This window comes from Rhinatrema bivittatum, chromosome 1 (genome assembly GCF_901001135.1).
Source record: "Rhinatrema bivittatum chromosome 1, aRhiBiv1.1, whole genome shotgun sequence".
Lineage (NCBI taxonomy): Eukaryota > Metazoa > Chordata > Amphibia > Gymnophiona > Rhinatrematidae > Rhinatrema > Rhinatrema bivittatum.
In genome coordinates this window covers 718,652,057-718,670,083 of record NC_042615.1, presented here as the reverse complement: position 1 = coordinate 718,670,083, position 18,027 = coordinate 718,652,057, and the positions used below count along the sequence as shown (strand labels likewise).

Below are 18,027 nucleotides of genomic sequence, written 5' to 3'. Positions count from 1 at the left end.
CTTCTATTTTTTTTGGTATCATGAAGTCATGTACATGAGCAAAGTTATTTCATGTGCTCATAACAGGCAAATGTGCCCACATGAAAGTTGGACCCACTGATTAAATGCCCATATGGGGAACCAATGCAGATTTCAAGTTATTTTACAATGCTAAACTGATTTACTCTGACATTCATACTGCAAAGACCAACAATACAGGTCACTACTTCTGTAGAAGTAATTGATTTCAGGTTCAAAATTGTTTGGAGTTGGTTAAGAGACCTGTGTGTACATTTAAGCAGAAGCTCCACATCCTAACCCTACTTTGGATCCAATCAGAATGGAATATTCAATAACTTCTCCCATCCAGTTCTATATGCACCTTTTCATTCAGATTCCGTTACTTTTAAAATAGCTGGCATTAGCTAGAAAATGTGGTCAAGTCTGGAAAGAAAAGATGACCATGGTCCAAGGTGAATTTATCTTCTTTATTGTCAAGTGTATATTTAAAATATTTAGATCAAAAAAAAATTATAGGTAATAAATACTTCACTTCGGGCTGCAATAAATAAGTTCACTAGAATGCACTTGTCCAGCCCCAAACGTGGCTATTTCCTCGATTTACAATACATAGTCCATGGAAAAAGAGGAAACAAATTATGGCCATAGTTCAATTAAGCAGCCAAAAGCTGCAGCAGTCTATTTTCCAGAAGCTTAACTTCTTCCCCATAAGCAACATCCTTTCCTCCAGGAATGTATTCACAGTTAAAGTTATCCATCAAAATGCTAATGAAGTCACCCCCACTTCAACATATCCATCTTAAAGTTGTTTTTTTCTTTGTAAAGAATTCATTTCCCCTTTCAAAGTAATTTTACACCATTCCATGCCACTTAGTCCACCAAAACAAGATTCATGGAATCTCAAGTCTGGTCCCAGCCCAGCAAACCATACAAGGAATCATTTTCGTACCACCACCCAGTCTTCAACATTCAAAGACTTCCACTGCATTCTCTGTAGTTTAGTAACAAAAGTCCCATTTGGTTTAAGATTAGGTCCCTCATTTTAATTACACCTCTGTAGCAACATGTTCAATGCATATTCCATTCTGTTCCTCAGGTCCATTGAGCACCCTGACATGAGAAGAGTTGTCAGACGGAATGTTGTAGATATTCTATCTTCATTGATGTAGGTCAACAGATATTCTTCACTTTGATTACAAATGATGATTTTTGTGTGATCATGATAAAAGTTCACCTGCAAACAAAAAAAAAAAGTTTCCGTTACCAATGTTATCTTAAGAGCAAAAACTGAAACCTCATACAATTTTGTCCCAGTAATTCCAACTTTATACTTCCACCTCAACTGGAACCCAGTGCCTTCACTAGCAACCAATCAAGGATTTCTTTGTTACTGTTCCTAGTCTGCTCATTGAGCAACAGTTCTAAGAACAGAAGCCATGCACCAGGGATCCTTCTGAAAGGCTGCATCATGGGCTCTCAAATCAGCTACCATTTGCTCCCCCCCCCCCCTTCCATGGGAGGCTATGAATACTACCTCTGCAGCATCCCCATCCAGCCTGAAGTGCAGAAGGCCCAATCTGGGAATCTAACTAGTGATATGGTAAGTGCACAGCACTGACAAACCCACATGCAATGTCACCTACAAGATCTACATGTATTTATATTTGCTATAAGTTCTATAATCAGTGATTTGTTGCAGAAATCTATAGCTAAGATACTTTAAACCAAATTGTATTTTTTTGGTGTAGCTTTCTTCCACATGCTTTTAATACAGTGTCATTGCATGCATTTAAGACCAACATAAGAGGAGTCTAGATTTGTGGCTCAAGATGTATTTACCTGAAATGTGCCATCATTAAAAAGCATCATTAATGCTTTGTCAGATTTTAACCATTGAAGAAGGTACAACCTAGGCCTACGGACATCCACCACACTGGGCAAGTCTCCTCCCTTAAATAAGAAAAAAAAATACAATGGAAAAGTTACAGAAAACAGGCAATTTACTTTTATCCATTCCTAATGCAGAGTACAAAAGACAAAACAAAACTGATGCTGGGACTTCAGTGGGATGATTCAGACAGTTACCTAGAGTGAAAGGAATTATACTACTGTTTACCGAGGGGAACAGGGGTCAGCTGCTTTTGTGCAACTGAGACCTGTGAACAGGCCCAGCTATAGGAAATTATTCAGTGCTACTTTTGACACTGGCTTGTCCAAGACCTTTGGAACTGCAGCCTTCTATTGTCCTGACTGGCCCTTGCACAGACAGCTGTGATTAAGAATAGCAATAAGAACATGCCATACTGGGTCAGACGAAGGGCCCATCAAGCCCAGCATCCTGTTTCCAACAGTGGTCAATCCAGGCCACAAGTACCTGACAAGTGCCCAAAAACTAAGTCTCTCCTATGCTACTGATGCTAGTAATAGCAGTGGCTATTTTCTAAATCAACTTGATTAATAGCAGGTAATGGACTTCTCCAAGAACTTATCCAAATCTTTTTCAAACCCAGCTACACTAACTGCAATAACCACATCCCCTGGCAACAAATTCCAGAGTTTATTTGTGCATTGAGTGAAAAAAAACTCTCCAAATAGTTTTAAATGTGCCACATGCCAACTTCATAGAGTGTTCCCTAGTCTTCCTATTATCCAAAAGAGTAACTAACCAATTCACATTTACCCATTCTAGACCAGATCCTTTATAAATATAATCGACCAGTTTTTCTTTTAAAGTTTCCACTGATTCTACCTAGATGAAGGCAGACAAACTGAGGCAGAGAAAGCAAATCAGCTCCATATAAAAAAAAAGGGAGCCTTCTTCCTCAGGTTTTGTCTCCAGATAAGAGACAGAAATAAGCCATGGTCTGTCTATACTGCTGTGAACACAATGGTATCAACAGACAGGTGAGTGAAAGGACATATGTAGTACATAAAAATACAGTCCTGCTTGCTACAAAATGCAAGTATAAATGTCACACATGACCAAGTCTTCATTGACTAGATCAATATCACTCAAGTTAACTTGTCTAGAAGAGAACATCTGATCAACTTAAAAAGATGCCTTGACCAAGGGTCTCTAATTTTTCACGTTTCTATGGCAAACTGTGCCTAAATACTATCCCACTAAGATAGCTAGCACCTTCTTAGTCAATAAGTTCAACAAGTCTAATCAAAATCCATTAATGTCAATTGTACAGAATACTTACATCCATGAGGTTCTCTTCCATATAGTGAGAAAAGTACTTCAGAACAGTAACTTGATTGATGAACTGCTCAGGTGCATCTGTAGCTGGAAAAACTGAACATTGTCCAAGCTCAGCATAGTAGTGGACTGTTCTATAGAATAAAAATGTAACTATTAAGAACATTTTCATAAAAAATGAACATTAAGATAAGCCACATCATTGCTTACTAGTACTTACTTTTTGTCGGGTAGCAGGCTCATGTGAGATCCATTGTTGAACAAGACGCCCACGGTATGATCAGAAAGCTGGTATCCAAAGCCATATTTGTTGGAATAGTCTACCCATTTTGTAACCCACTGGAAAGAAATGCTCAGCTGTTCTTTAGGAATAGCATCTGCTTCAGGCATATTTTCTAGACATCCTCTCAGCACCCTTGCAACTGTATCTGCAACACTTCCCATAGTGCTGTCCTCTAGACCTGAAAAACAGAAGCAATTTTATGCCTAAATTTTGGGCAATACCATCCAACACAGTGAAAGCAAGGGGTGTTTGCTGGTTTAAGCAAGCAACACTAAACATTTACAGACAATCTTATGTCATGACTGAATGAGATGCATAGATACCCATTTTTAAAATAGGAATAAGAATAGGAGACCAGAAGTTAAGACAAGAGACATTCATAATTAAGCCGTCTGTTGGTATACAGATGTAGCAAACATTGAATAGGTTAAATGAAAAATTGAACTTTGAAAGAGTCATTATGAATTATTTAAAGATAATAAAAATTTAAAGGTAGCATATCAGCTGAGCAGATAATTGCCATTACTTCACCACAAGCAACTTCTCTTGGGATGCTATGAGCTTCTATAAGATGTATTTTAGTATGAAATATAAAATGATTTAAGATTTGTTTAAAAAAAAAAGCTCCTCCAAACTAGTTTATATGCTTTGAACAGTCTGGGAGTAGACAATATGCACCTTTCATTGAGAACAGCTCTTGCCTGTTTGTCACCTTTACATGCATGATTCATACCTGCATTAATCCTGATTAAGTAGACTCAAATAGTTAATAGGAGTTGAAGAATACCAGAAGAGGGAGATAATGCTTAAAACATTTTTTCTAAATGCTAAAGTACTTTGCCAGTCTTGCTCTTTCTAAAGTGGATAGTTAAATGGGCTCCATTATATGGAATGGAGGAGAAGCACGGTGGCTCAGGGCAGCAGCAGACCAAGAACGAAGGAAAGCCACGTTTCAAATCCTGCCGACAGTGACCTGAGCAAGTCTCTTCATCCTCCATTGCCTCAGGTACAAACACTAAGCCCCTCAGACTGGGCAATACCTACTGTAACTTGCCTTGAGAGCTACCAAAGGAAAGGTGTGAGCTAAATTAAATCTTACATTCACTGCTACTGCTGCAGCTTCCCAGCGTTCCTCTGACTATCATTCGGATAGCATCTCCAATTTGCTGTTTGCTTTCTGTCAACATTCCAGGTTTTTCAACTTGAATGCTTGGTAGCTTGCATCCTCCTTTAATCTGAAAAACAAAAAGTAATTATCTATTACTTTACCATATTATATTAGAGCATTCATAAGCTAGGCTTAATTATGCTGAGATTGAACTGGTAGTATGTTGTGCAAGGTTCTGTTCATGAGCTTTGTGGTTCCCATTAAGATATCCAGCAATTCTCTTCGACCTACCTCATCTGTTCTGTGTTTATGGGGCTGCTGTGTTATTGATGTTTTTCTCAAGTCCAGCATGAGCTTGTAGATTTCTTGTTCTCGTTTTACCAGTTTATCTGCAGTCAAGAAACAGATTCTCATTAAACTAATAATCAGTTTTAGAAAGATAATTGAGAATCCAGTTAGCCAAATAGTCTACTGCCTTTTAAAAAGAAAGCCAGTGATCTGTGAAAGCTTACCACTATGCTTTAGATTAATGATAGCGTTATACTGATCTGAATGCTCATTTCTAGTAGATGTGGCGAGCAACACTCCAATTGACACGTTTTAGTTTGAAAACTAGGCAATACATACAGACCATACACCCACTAAACAAAATGATATACCATAATAAACTTGGTATACTTACTTTGATGATAGTCACAGTATCTTGTTTTTTCCTTTTTACCACCAAACAGAGCAGCTGCCGCCTTTTTGAAAAAACTCTTTGCTGGGCTAGATAAATGGAAGTCTGGTGCAGTGTGACAGCAACTAGAGGAAAGGTGTTCTGGTGTAAAGCCCTGTAATAGGAACACAAAGCCATTTCATTTTTTTTTTTTTTTTTTTTAAATACTGCTGCATCTTCAAAGTTGTTTCTGAACAAGGATCTCAGAGCAATCGAAAAATAAAAGTGAATACTAACCTGTGTGAAAAATTCATGTTGAATTAGTTCATCTAAGCTGGGCCGTTCTTCTGGATTTTTGGCCAGCATGGTTGCTATTAAGTGTTTCGCAGGTGCCATTAATGAGGACGGCAGAGTGTATCTCGCTTCTCTTATGCATCTGTAGGTTTCCTTAAGGTTTGTAGTTTCAAATGGTGGTCTTCCTAACAGCATGGTATACCTGTCGATCAAAAAAGATAGGTTAGTCTGTACTAACAGCACTCAAATGCCTCCATTTTTAATTCATAGAAGTTGCAGCCTTTCAAGACAGAATGCAACTGTCAGACCAAAAATTGAAGGTAAGGAGGTGGTCATGATATTTGTTCCAATATCAAAACTGCCATGGACTTTATAAGCTCCTGATTTTCATATGCCAATTTTTCCTAGTGTTCAATAATTAGAGGAGATTTGTTGCAGTGTTGGGTTTAATTATATTTACAGATATATTAGCTCACAGGGCCTCAAGTCCTGTTAAGAAAAAAAATCCATGGAGTTCCAAAAGCCAATAGGCCACAGCACCTATGCAATCTTTCCTCGGCCCAAGGGAAAAAAAACCAAAAAACTACATCAATTACCCAAAAGTATTTAGGTTCCCTAGAGCAGCTCCCCATTTACCCTAGATAGATTGAACCACACATTTTAAGTAACCGATTACTAAAGAATAGGGAACTTAAACGTTCACTGTCTCCTAGGTTGCTATGTTCTCAAATCAGATTCTGCATTATCAGGACAAATATACTTTGGTGCAGTGAACAGTAAACAATAAAAAGCTTGGAAGGAACTAACTTACATTACACAGCCTAAGGCCCAAATATCAGATTCACAGCCATGTCCTTGTTTGTTCAGGACCTCTGGGGAGAGGTAATTTGGCGTGCCACAGATCGTTCTGCAAAACATTATACTGGAGATGAATAAACTTGAAATATAACAGTATCTGCAAAATACTATTCCAGAAATTCTATAATCTGGCCCCCAAACAAGAGAGTACCAAAATAGCAGTATTGCTGCAATTATCTCAGACTTGCAAATGCATTATCCCTTGCACATCTCCATGTCTCTTTATTCTAAACAAGTCTACCTTACAAAACAAAACAAAAGAACCCCCCCCCCCCCCCAAGTCTATGGTGTTGGGGCAGGGAGGCAGGTACACTTTCACTTTCAGCAAGCGAGAAAGTATTAGAGATGCACATTAAACTGAATTGTTTTAAAACCCACATTTTTCTGTTTCATATCAATCATGGAAGGTAGATTCTACAAATATAGCTATTAGAGTCAGTCACTGTTTTCCAGTTAGTACTGTACAGACAGCATCTGATGTTACTGTAGCAGCACACAGAGCTCCCCAGACTGCCACACACAAATGCAGCAGCATTTGACACCAAGATCCCAGCACTGCAGTAAGATACTACACAGTAGTAAACCAGGACTGATTTAAAGTTGATGCTATTTTTATGATCATAAGTATCATAGAGATAATAATAACCTGCAGTCAATATGACAACTTCTATTAAATGGATAGTTAGTGGGGGAAAAAAAAAAAAAAAAAAAAGTTACCTCCTCCTCTGTTCCAGTGGTTCCAACCTTGCAGCTAAACCAAAGTCACCTACTTTCAGCTCCATAGACTCATTAATGAAGAAATTACCTAGGGAAAAGAAAAATAGTGTTAATCCCTAAAATTACAGGATTTCAAACACTACCATTTTGAACTCTCATTCCAAAGGACACAAGAAAGTGAAAGTAAAAAAAAAAAAATTTTAAAAAAAGGTTCAGAGGAAGTCTGGACTACTCCCATCAATTAAGCTGTCAGGGGCTGGATATCAGAGTGCCACAGAGAAACCACAGAAGCGGAAGCCAATGCTTTGTGATCAGCCATAAAGAGCACTTACCGAGCTTAAGGTCTCTGTGCAAGATTTCTTGCTCATGAAGATATTTTAGTCCTGACACTATCTGCCTGAGGTAGTATCGCACTTCTGGTTCTGTCAAAACCTTCCTTGCTTTCAATATATGAGCCATAGACTAAAAAAAAAAATTGAGAAAAATAAAATGCAGCAATCAACCAAAGGAATTCAACAGCATTTTAGCTACACATGAACAGCAACAAAAAGATCAGAAAAACATTCAAAGGAATAAATCAAAGCTGAATTACTAATAGCTAGTGCTTACCCTTCTACTGCAGTACTCTAGAAGAATATAGATGTTCTCTTTGTCCTCAAAGTAGTTATAGAATTGTACAATATGTTTATGATTTAGGATTCTGTGCAGCTCGATTTCTTTGTCAATCTATTAAGAAAGAATGCATTTTTTACCTTTCAAGTCAGATTAAGCAAACAAAAATCCTAACAAGGAAGATAATGCATTTAGCCTTAAAATGAAACTAGAAAGTGTCATTCATCCACCATTGTAGTACAAGAAAGCCAATAAAGACACACCTTTTCTCTTTGATGAGGTTTGGCGACTCTACTGTGAGGAATAATTTTCACAGCATATACTTTGTTGGTTGTCAAGTCTGTCAGTTCATAGCATTTTGCAAATCCACCCTACAAAAAGGGTCAACACAAGTTAGAGGAAAGAAGTAGCTAGAATGAAAAAGCAATTATGCTTTTCTTTTACCCATCCTTTTATTAGTAATTTTATTTTATATTGAATGTTATTGTATTTTAAACCACCACAATTTATTGTTTATGATTTTATGACTATGATGTGAGCTGTTGTGATGTTTCTTGCAAACGATTGTATACAAAATTTTTAAATAAAATAAATACACAAGAAAAAGACTTAAGTTTATTCCACATTACCTCAATGTTCTAAATTTAGCATTTCATTGTACCAGTCCACACTTTCGCTATTAAGCTATAAACGATAAAGGACTGTCACTACAATTCGTGTAAATCAAGTCTAAAAGGCTCACAATGCCACCATTCAGGCTAATTCCACAAGCAGTACTACAAAAAAAAATTAAAAGCTCTGTTGCCTTTATATATAGTATGGCATATGATATGCACTTTTTATTTTGGCCACGCCTCCTCTACATTTTCTTTTCTATAGTCATCCTTTAGTGGTTTACATTAATTACACTCTACAGGTCAGATGAGGATCAGCAAAGCAGAGCCTCGATTTCCAGAAGCTCTCTTAAATCCTGTGAGCACCATCTGCTCAAGTATGAAGCACAAATCACAGTTCCAAAAGGAAGCGTAAAGCTCAGACTGTGCTACCGGCTGAATTACTCTCCCCCCACTTAAAAAAAAAAAAAAAAAAAAAAGCGTTGTCCTTCTAATTTGAGACAGTAGTTGTACCAGGGCGAACCCACCCTCGTTCCTCCAGCAGCCGCAGCACAACTCCCGCATTTACCTTTCCGAGCACCTTTCCGCGACAGTAGCGCCTGCCCGTGATGGGGTCGGTGATAATCCGCGAGACCTCAGGCGCTACCGGCTGGACCTGCTCCTCAGCCACCCCGACTACGGGCTTTTTCCGGTTAGAATCACAGACTTTACCGAGGGCCTGCTCGCACATTTTACCAGGGCCGACAGCAGGCTGATACGCTATAGTCCGCAATAATTCCATCGCACAGATATCCACAGAGGCTGCTCCAGCTTTGGCTCGTTCCCGTTTAACTACGCTGCTTACTAACCGGCTAAGCGGCTGCGGGCACCCACATATATAGAGCAGCACGCAATAAAGCTATGCCCCGCCCCTGTCGCGTCACAAGGCCCGCCCTCTGTCTGGCAGTTCCACGGGCTGTGCTTACGTCTTCTTCCCTTTGTCTCCTCCTGCTATGGAAAGAGACCGCGGCCGTCCAGCATTCCCGGGCGCGCGGGAGAGGCGGGATTAGTCGCCGGGGTGGGGCGGCAGAAACGCACTGACTTTTAAGTCTCAGAACAAGCCCAGGCAGAATTCGTCTTTGTTCAGCTAATGCGTATGGTTCGAATCCTATTGGGGTTTTTTTTTCCATGTTAGCAAAATACATTTTTTTTTCTCATTTTCCACTGGAGCAACATTAACAACAAAGCAACGAAAGACAGTCCTATTAAATAAATGACCAGAGAATACGATATCTATCCAGGGCCTCCATTAGGAAAACTAGGTGGTTGCATAGAGCACCAAAAGGTTGGGGGCCACAAAATTTCTCTAGTACAAGGCCAAAAGGGTTGGGTCAGATCTAATACTTAAGAAGTTGGATTGTACTATATAGCTACTGCTACCGGGAGGAGGGAGTAGTGTGCTGGAGCTGCAGCCAGTAGGTAAACTGGGCGATGTTGCTGACTAAAGGTTCACCTAGTGCATCAAAGATTCTTGCACTGGCCCTGTATGTGTCTTGTAGGACTCCTTAGTAATAAGAAAACAGCTAAACATCAGAATTTCTAGTGAAATTGTTTTGGGGACAGGGGAAATATTGGCCCCTGGCCTCCACCCTCATCTTGGCTGAGCTGACTAGGAACCTTCTTGCACCTGCTGTTTTTCTTTCTGGTTGTATAGTGCACACTGGATCCCAGCTGAGGCTGATGGCCACAATGGACTGTGAAGAAAGGAGGGATTACCCTCACTCATTCTATATAGAATCTACTATTCTGGGTATCTTTTTTCACCAAAACTCCTAGGAAATGTTCATAATGATATGATGCCACTTTCTTGTCCAGGTGCTCACCAGTGCTTATGGGTGGGGTAGGACCAGTTGTTTTTTATATTGTAATCATGACCAGTGCAAGGATATTAGGCACCATCAATCTTGCACCCTCTCTTTTGCAAGATGCATATACCTATCACAAAAGTTTAATTTTATTAGGACCATCACAAGCATTCAGGCCTGCGATCCGCACTCTGGCTTTTCTGCTGAACTTCAGCGCTACACCGAAACAGTAGATTTTCATTTACGAATAGGCACAATATGGGAAACATTATTGGCACTAAGTAATACACAAAAATCATTCTAAATACACAGAAATATAAGCTTGTGTGGATTTGTCTTTTTCTCTTTCCTCACTCTTTAAAATGTTTCCAAACTAGTACTACTAATAACCAATACACTCTATAGTGCATGGACTGAAATCATAACCAAAATTCAATGTTGAAAAAAAAATTTTGCTTTCTAACAAGCATCAGGCAACTATGAGCTCTCTTGTTTTTCATTGATGCCAATGGTATGGAGTCAGGTTTAGAAAGGAGGTTATGAGCGACATCTGGTGGCATTAACAACAAAGACAAAAGCATGAACATAGCCTACATTGACAACTTGTGATTTTATTTTTCAGTTGTTTTTACTGCTGCTGTTACACAATCACTGCGTGCAGAAAATGTTAGAAGCAATGGAGCTTTGGTGAACAAATACTTCTTTCAGATATGCTTATCTAGTCACTTATCTCCATTATTCATCCTAATCATGTCCATGCACAGTAAAACTAGCTGAAAATTTTTAATAAACACATATCATTTGACCAATAGGTTGTTTCCTCATGGAACATATATATATATATATATACATATATATATATATATTTTTTTTTTTAATGATTTGGGTGGCTTAGAAAGGTTTCTAAGTGGTGCATAATTATAGCTATCTCAAGTCATAAGGTATGTCACAGTAATAAGCTCAGTGCTGCCAAGTCTGTTGTTAGGCGTCCTTTACAGGAAGTGCTGGAGAACACCTTATGTTAACACCTTATGTTCACACCTAATTTTGTGGGTGGCCTTCCAAATTTAACTTTCAATTGTCAGGAAAAGTCCATGTGTAAATTCCATAGCTCCAGAAAAATGGGGACATATGTCAACTATCGAATGCAATAAAATGGTACCTATTCCCATCTCTGAGTCCATAACACCACACATTTTCCCTATGCCGCAGAACTTCTACATGTAAATTAAGCAGCACTGGAAAGTTAAAAAAGGTTGAAAAAGCATCCACACATCCACACTCTCCATTTCTGAAACACAGACTGCTTTCTTGTCATATACATAAACACTTTCTTTTTCTAACACATAAATACACATATATCTTCCATTTAACACATAAATAACAGCATCTTTATCACCAACACACATGCAAATTCAAGCTCTCAAATAAATGAAATGCAAATCATCAGTTTGACACACAAATACAGTCTCCCTCTTCCGTAAAAGAACCAACCACAACTCTTTGTCCCTCTGTGACTCTAATGCACACACAATCAACCTCATTTTCTCTCACAAAGAGAAAGAAACTAAGGCCTGGATTTACTAAACTGCAATTTTTTATTGCAGGAAGGATCCAATATCATGGGCAGGGGGGACAGTCTCGCAATATTTTTCCCCTCCCCAATAAATCATTATGGCAATATCACTGCAGTGCATACTATAGTTTCAAGGAAAAAGTTGTGAGACAAAAGCAAGCGGCTGGGGCATACTAAATGTGTGATAGCGGCCTCCAACAGATAGGACCCGTGGCCTGATATGACCCTCCCCCTCAAAAAAAAAAGCCACTTGGAGGGGGGGTCTTACTGCCCACCCCAGAACCACCACTCGACAGCCCCCCCAAAAGTTTGAAAATAAAACAGCATCGTGTGATGCGCTGCTACCTGCCTCAAACACCTCCACATGATCTCAACTATGCCCTATTCCAAACACCCCTCTTTATCTAAATCCTTTCCCTACCCCCCCCCCCCATATCTGGTCCCCCTTTCCAATAATAGTTAACCCAAGTAAGGACCCCAACCCCCAAAAATCAACTTGGTAGCCTTAGTGGCCCCCATCCTGGACCCCCCTGACACCACCTGTAGCCCTGGTGTCATTTTATAAGATGACGCCCACTGGTCTTTGCCCTTACCAAGTGGTAGAGGCAAAGATCACTACATTTTGGAAAATAATGCCAACCAAGGCTAGGGGGGGTGCCCCGGGGCTCTCCATTGACACCAGTGAGCTTTCTAAAGGTAGGAGGGTCAAGAGACCGCATGGGGATCACTAAGGCCACCAGAGGAATTTTGGAGGATTGGGGGGTCCCTACTTGGGTTAACTATTATTGGAAAAGGGGGGGGCCAGGGGTGGGGGTAAAAGGGCTGTGTTTTAGACCGGTGGTAGTTGAAATCATGAGGAAGGGTTTGGGGCAGGGGGTGGGTATTTATAAAGTTGTTTGTGGGGCCCACCTTGAGTGGCAGCCACAAAGTGGGCAGGGAGTCTAGTAAGACCCCTGGTGAATTTTTAAACTTTTTTTTTGGAGGAGGGATTATGTTGGGCCATAACAGGGGGTGGACTTAATTAAAAGAAAAAAATGAGCTTATCGTGAGTATTGAGCTATATTGAGTGATAAACACTGTTTAACATGGATTATAGCCCTTTCCTAGCACCCAGACAGACGGATTCAGGACCAGTGGGTTATGCACCTCTACCAGCAGAAGGAGATGGAGCAAACTGCCGTCACAATATATATACTCCTGCAGTGACATCAGTTTACCAGTATTCTCCTTCTCCAGCAGATGGTGCACGTGGATTTCCCTACTGGGGATTGCTTCAAATTTTAGAGGAGAAATAATAGGAGATTTAATTGACCCTGTTCTCCTGTGGTGATACCAAATAGTCCCTCCCCCAGTTGAAAATTCATGAGGTGATTTCTGTGGTCCCTCAGATGAGTGCATTGGTCCGGTACAGTGGCGTAGTCACGGGTGGGCCTGGGTGGGCAGGTGCCCACCCAACTTAGACCCAGGCCCACCCAACTAGTACCGGAACTGCAAGGCTGTCGCGGGATCCCATCCCCGCGACAGCGAACAAGAGAACCCACGCCTCGCGCGCCATCACGGCACACATGGGGAAGCGCTGCTGCGGCCGTATGGCCAACCGGTCTTCCTGTTCGGGGGGGGGGGGGAGTGGAAGCGCCGCGCGCAGCTTCCGCTTCCTCCCCCCAATGCAGGAAGATCAGCTGCCTCTCCTGCTGCCACCCGTTCTCCTGCTATCTTCGGGTCAAACGGCCCGCCGAACTTCCTGTTTGGGGGAGCGGAAGCGCTGCGCACAGCTTCCGCTTTCTCCCCCAAAGCAGGAAGATCAGCTGCCTCTCCTGCTGCCACCGGCCTCCTGCTATCTTCTTCCGGCGTCGGGCCGTATGGTCCGCCGATCTTCCTGCTTGGGGGGGGGGAAGGAGGAAGCGGACGTTGTGCGCTGCGCTTCCGCTCCCCCCCCCCCCCCGACAGGAAGTTCGGCGGGCAGTACGGCCCGACGCCCGAAGATAGCAGGAGTCCGGTGGCAGCAGGAGAGGCAGCTGATCTTCCTGCTCTGGGGGAGAAAGCGGAAGCTGTGCACGTGCTTGAATGTGTATGTGTGGATGAGAATGGGAGTGTGTGTGGGTGAAAACTGGAGCCTGGGTGTGTATGTGAGTGAGAATGGAAGCTTGAATATGTGGGTGAATGGGAGCTCGAATGTGTGTATGTGTGGTTGAGAATGGGAGCCTGGGTTTGTGGGTGGGTGAGAATGGGAGCTTGAATGTGTGTATATATAGGTGAGAATGAGAGCCTGGGTTTGTGTGGGTGGGTGAGAATGGAAGCTTGAATATGTGGATAAGAATGGGTGCTTGAATGTGTGTATGTGTGGGTGAGAATAGGACCTTAAATGTGTATATGTATGGATGAGAATGGGAGCTTGAATATGTGTGGGTGAGACTGGGAGCATGGGTTTGTGGGTGAGAATGGGAGTCTGGGTTTATGTGTGTGGGTGAGAATGGGTGCCTGGATGTGCGTCTGTGTGTGCATAAGAATATAAGCCTGGGGAGGGGTGAGAAAGTGAGAACTTGAATGTGAGCTTGTGGGGGGGTGGGGGGGGGAGAGCATATGAGAGTGACAGCTTGAGTGTGTGAGAGGGAGTCTGTGAGAGAAAGCGTGTATGTGTGTGTGTGTGTGTGGAAGGGAAGAAGACAGTAATAGAAGAAAGACACTGAAAAGGAATTAGGAAATGAGCTATAAGGGAAAAAATGGGAAAAAGAGACCAGGACCAACTGATTAGAAAAATACAAAGATCAGACAACAAAGGTAAAAATATATATCTATATTTTGAGATGTTAGCAATTTAAATATAAGCAACACAACCGCTCTCTCAAAATTTATGGACAGGTAGGAGCCGTGTATAAAATCGTAATAATAAGAAGGCTAAAGTACCACAAATCACCGTGAATTATGTTTGTATCATTAAGTAAACCTCATACTTAGGCGTAGATGTGAATGCTATGCTGCATAATTTGGCATTATTTATCAGTAAAAAAACAACTAGTAGACCTGCATGCCTACAGCCCACCCATGTTAACCTTGTGCCCACCCAAAAAATCAATTCTGGCTACACCACTGGTCCGGTAGCTGGTTTTCTCATCTGTCATGGACTTAGCTGATTTAAAACAGCTAAAAGGCAATGGGTGCAGGAAGCCGAATGTGGCAATGATGGTATATACCCTTTTCACCCGCAGCCGGAGACAGTCTCTGTACTCAGCCGGGAAAGGCTGAACTCAGGAAAGTTAAAAAAAAAAAAAGGGTAGAAAGACAGACAGAGGAGAAGGGTTGTTTGTAGGCCTTCCCCTTCCTCCAGGCACCATGCTCAGCGCGCCATATTGATATTTGTTCTCGTTTCCGTGGGAGGTTCAGGGACTTGGGCAGCCTGGCGGGTTGAGCAGCCTGGGTGGGCTAGGCTTTTTTTCTGTGTGCCGCGTGGTAGGTGCGACAGCCTAGTCACGCATTTTTTATGCACGTTACGCTGCCCTCTTCAGGACTGTCTGTGTGTGCAAGTGCATCTGGCTGTGCGTCCGGGTTGTGCGCCCAGTTTCTTTTGGGCACACTGCTTGTGCGCACTATATGGAACCCATTGGTTGTGTGCTTAAGTTTGGCACGGCAGAAGTGCACCTAGTTTTGCGATGCCTAGCCTTGGGCCCCTTAAATTTTGTACGCCTAAATTTTGCAGCATGAATTCAGCTGGACGCACACCTTCAGTTACTTGTTAAGCGTACTGAAGGGCTAATGGCGCCTGTAGCTAAGAAACCTAAGCGCCTTTCCCCCTGTGCTGGCTGTCATATTCGGGCATCTCAGCCTGGCGTGCCCTCTAATTTGTGCCAGTGCTGCTTAGAGGCTCAGGGAGAATTATCTTCCTCTGATTTTATTAAGCCTGGCTCTTCCCAACCTGATGATGGCCTGGGTAAGGACGGGTCAGGAGGGACCCCTGCCCTTGGAATTCCCTTAACTGGTTCATCAGCGGGGGACAGTAGCTCCATGGGTGCAGCACAGGTGCCTTCTGGTTTTGGCATGGATCCTTCTGCCTTTTCTTGGGTAGAATTTTTTCAAGGACTGCAATCCTTTCTTCAGGCTCAGTCCTCAGCCCTATCTAATCCTGTCAGGTCAGAATCGCAGGCGATGGCCTCACACTCGTCTGGTACTACTGTTAAGTGCTGAAGTACATCTAAATAAGCAACAGAATCTCCTAATAGGAGTGCGGGTGGCAGTGATGAGGCCGATCAGGACTCTCTGGAGGATGGGGAAAATCCTCTGGGACTGGAACCGTATAGGACTATGTTGCAGTTCTTTGATGAGCTATTGGCTCTGATTTCCCAGACATTGAAGATGCTGGGAGTACCTGGGGCAGAGTCCAAGTCTGAGCCAAAGAAAAAAAAAACATTTTAGTTTCTTTGCGTAAAGCTGCTTGTTTTTCCGTTATGGAGGCCATTCAAGAATTAATTGATCTTGAGTGGGATGCCCCGGAAGCAAATTTTAAAGAGGGGGGGGGGGGGTCGGACCTTGGAAGGCCTGTACCCCCTGGATCCAGTGGTGAGAGAGCATCTGCATTTTGAGAAAGTGGATGCGCTTGTCTGTGCTGTCTCTAAGTGGACGACTATCCCTGTGGAGGAAGGAGCATCCTTGAAGGATGTGTACAATAGCAGGACTGAGGTCATCCTTAAGCAAACATCTGAAGCAGTGGCAGTGACATTGCAGATAGCTTCTTGTTGTCCCCTGGTGGCTCGCTTTACTTCTCTCTCAGGAGATCGATGACTCTGGAGTGAATTCCAGGGCAGTTATAGAGCTAGCCGTCGCCTTTTTAGTAGATGCGGGCTGTGATTTGGTCCTCACCTCAGCCAGAGGGGTGGCTTTGATAATAGTGGCCAGGCATCAGTTATGGCTGAGAAATTGGTTGGCTGATGCAACCTCCATGTCTAATCTTATGAAATTGCCCTTTAAAGGCTCGCTTTGGTTTGGGAGCGAGTTGGAGAAAATGGCCAGTAAGTGAGGCAAAGCCCCGGTTCCTTGTTGCCAGAGGATAAGAAGCAGATGCCACACCCCTTTGGCATGAGGGGTCGTACCGGGGTTTCCCAGTGTTTTAGACCCTACAGAGGAGCAACCTTTCAGAGTACTTGGTAGGTCTCTGTTCTTTCATCCCAGACAGGCCAGGCGGGGTGCGGGCTCAGGTAGTGGAACCTCCTGAGTCTCCCAATGGTTGCCAATCTACCTCCAGGAACAGGAGATAGGGGGGTGCCTCTCTCATCCCACTGACCTGATTTGATTTCGACCCACCTCTTTTATCAGAGGTGGGTCGAAATCACATCAGGTCAGTGGGACCTGGAGGTGATACGAGAGGGATATGGAGTTTCGCAGTGTTCCTTGGGACATGTTCATAGTCTCTCCCTGCAGAGGCAGTGGAGTGTGTATATTGTCAAGGCTCTTCAGTCTGAGGGCTGTGGTCCCAGTGCCCATGTCTCAAGAAAATACGGGTCAATATTCCATTTATTTCATTGTGCCTAAGAAGGAAGACTCCTTTTGTCCCATCCTGGAAATCAAAGGGGTCAACTGTCATTTGTGGGTGACTCATTCTCGCATGGAAACATTGTATTTGGTGATAATGGCGGGGCCATCAGGGGAATTTCTTTTTTTTTAAATTTTCTTTTTATTGAATTTTCAATAATTATAACATCAAAACAATGTTCTCAGAAAAATACAGAGAAAACAAAGGACTATTAACAATAACATTAATTCATGCTAAAGAAAAATTATACATCTCTGAATATCATAAGATGGGAGGGAGTCAAAATTATAAAGCAGCAGATATTTTTAAGGAAATACCAATATTAATTACAGATACGCATAATCCCCACTGTCATCTCTTTGGTAGCCTATTCCCCCCCCCCCCCATGGAGAAAATATTAGGAGTGTGAGTTTAGATACTCTCAGAGATATGATGGTTCCACAAAGATATATTTAGCATTTTAAAAGACAACAATGCATTTACAAGGAAAACGTAAATTAAATTTTGCTCCTCTAGCTACCACCTCATTTCTCATACTCAGAAATTTCTTTCTTCTCTCCTGGGTTATTTTTACAATATCTGGGAAGACTCGCACTACCTGACCATGAAATTGTTGAGATGAATTTTGAAAGAAAAGTCTAAGTACTGAGTCTCTTTCAGATATGAAAGTAAAAGCTACCAGCAGAGTTGCCCTGGGTTCAATAGGCATTTCCAATGATTTTTCCAAAATCTCAGTTAAG

General features: G+C 42.1%; 1 protein-coding gene across 1 annotated transcript; it reads right to left on the bottom strand.

Moving 5' to 3' along the window:
• Positions 1-446: 446 nt before the first annotated feature.
• On the bottom strand, positions 447-9,208 carry PLK2 (polo like kinase 2). Its single transcript, XM_029576760.1, has 14 exons — positions 8,915-9,208; positions 7,996-8,103; positions 7,730-7,846; positions 7,453-7,582; positions 7,121-7,208; positions 6,357-6,452; positions 5,549-5,747; positions 5,276-5,426; positions 4,885-4,982; positions 4,585-4,720; positions 3,423-3,663; positions 3,207-3,336; positions 1,840-1,950; positions 447-1,234 (listed from the first exon to the last, which is right to left on the bottom strand). The coding sequence occupies exons 1-14, from the start codon at positions 9,125-9,127 to the stop codon at positions 1,043-1,045; spliced, it is 2,010 nt and encodes a 669-aa protein (XP_029432620.1). The 5' UTR covers positions 9,128-9,208; the 3' UTR covers positions 447-1,042.
• Positions 9,209-18,027: the final 8,819 nt, after the last annotated feature.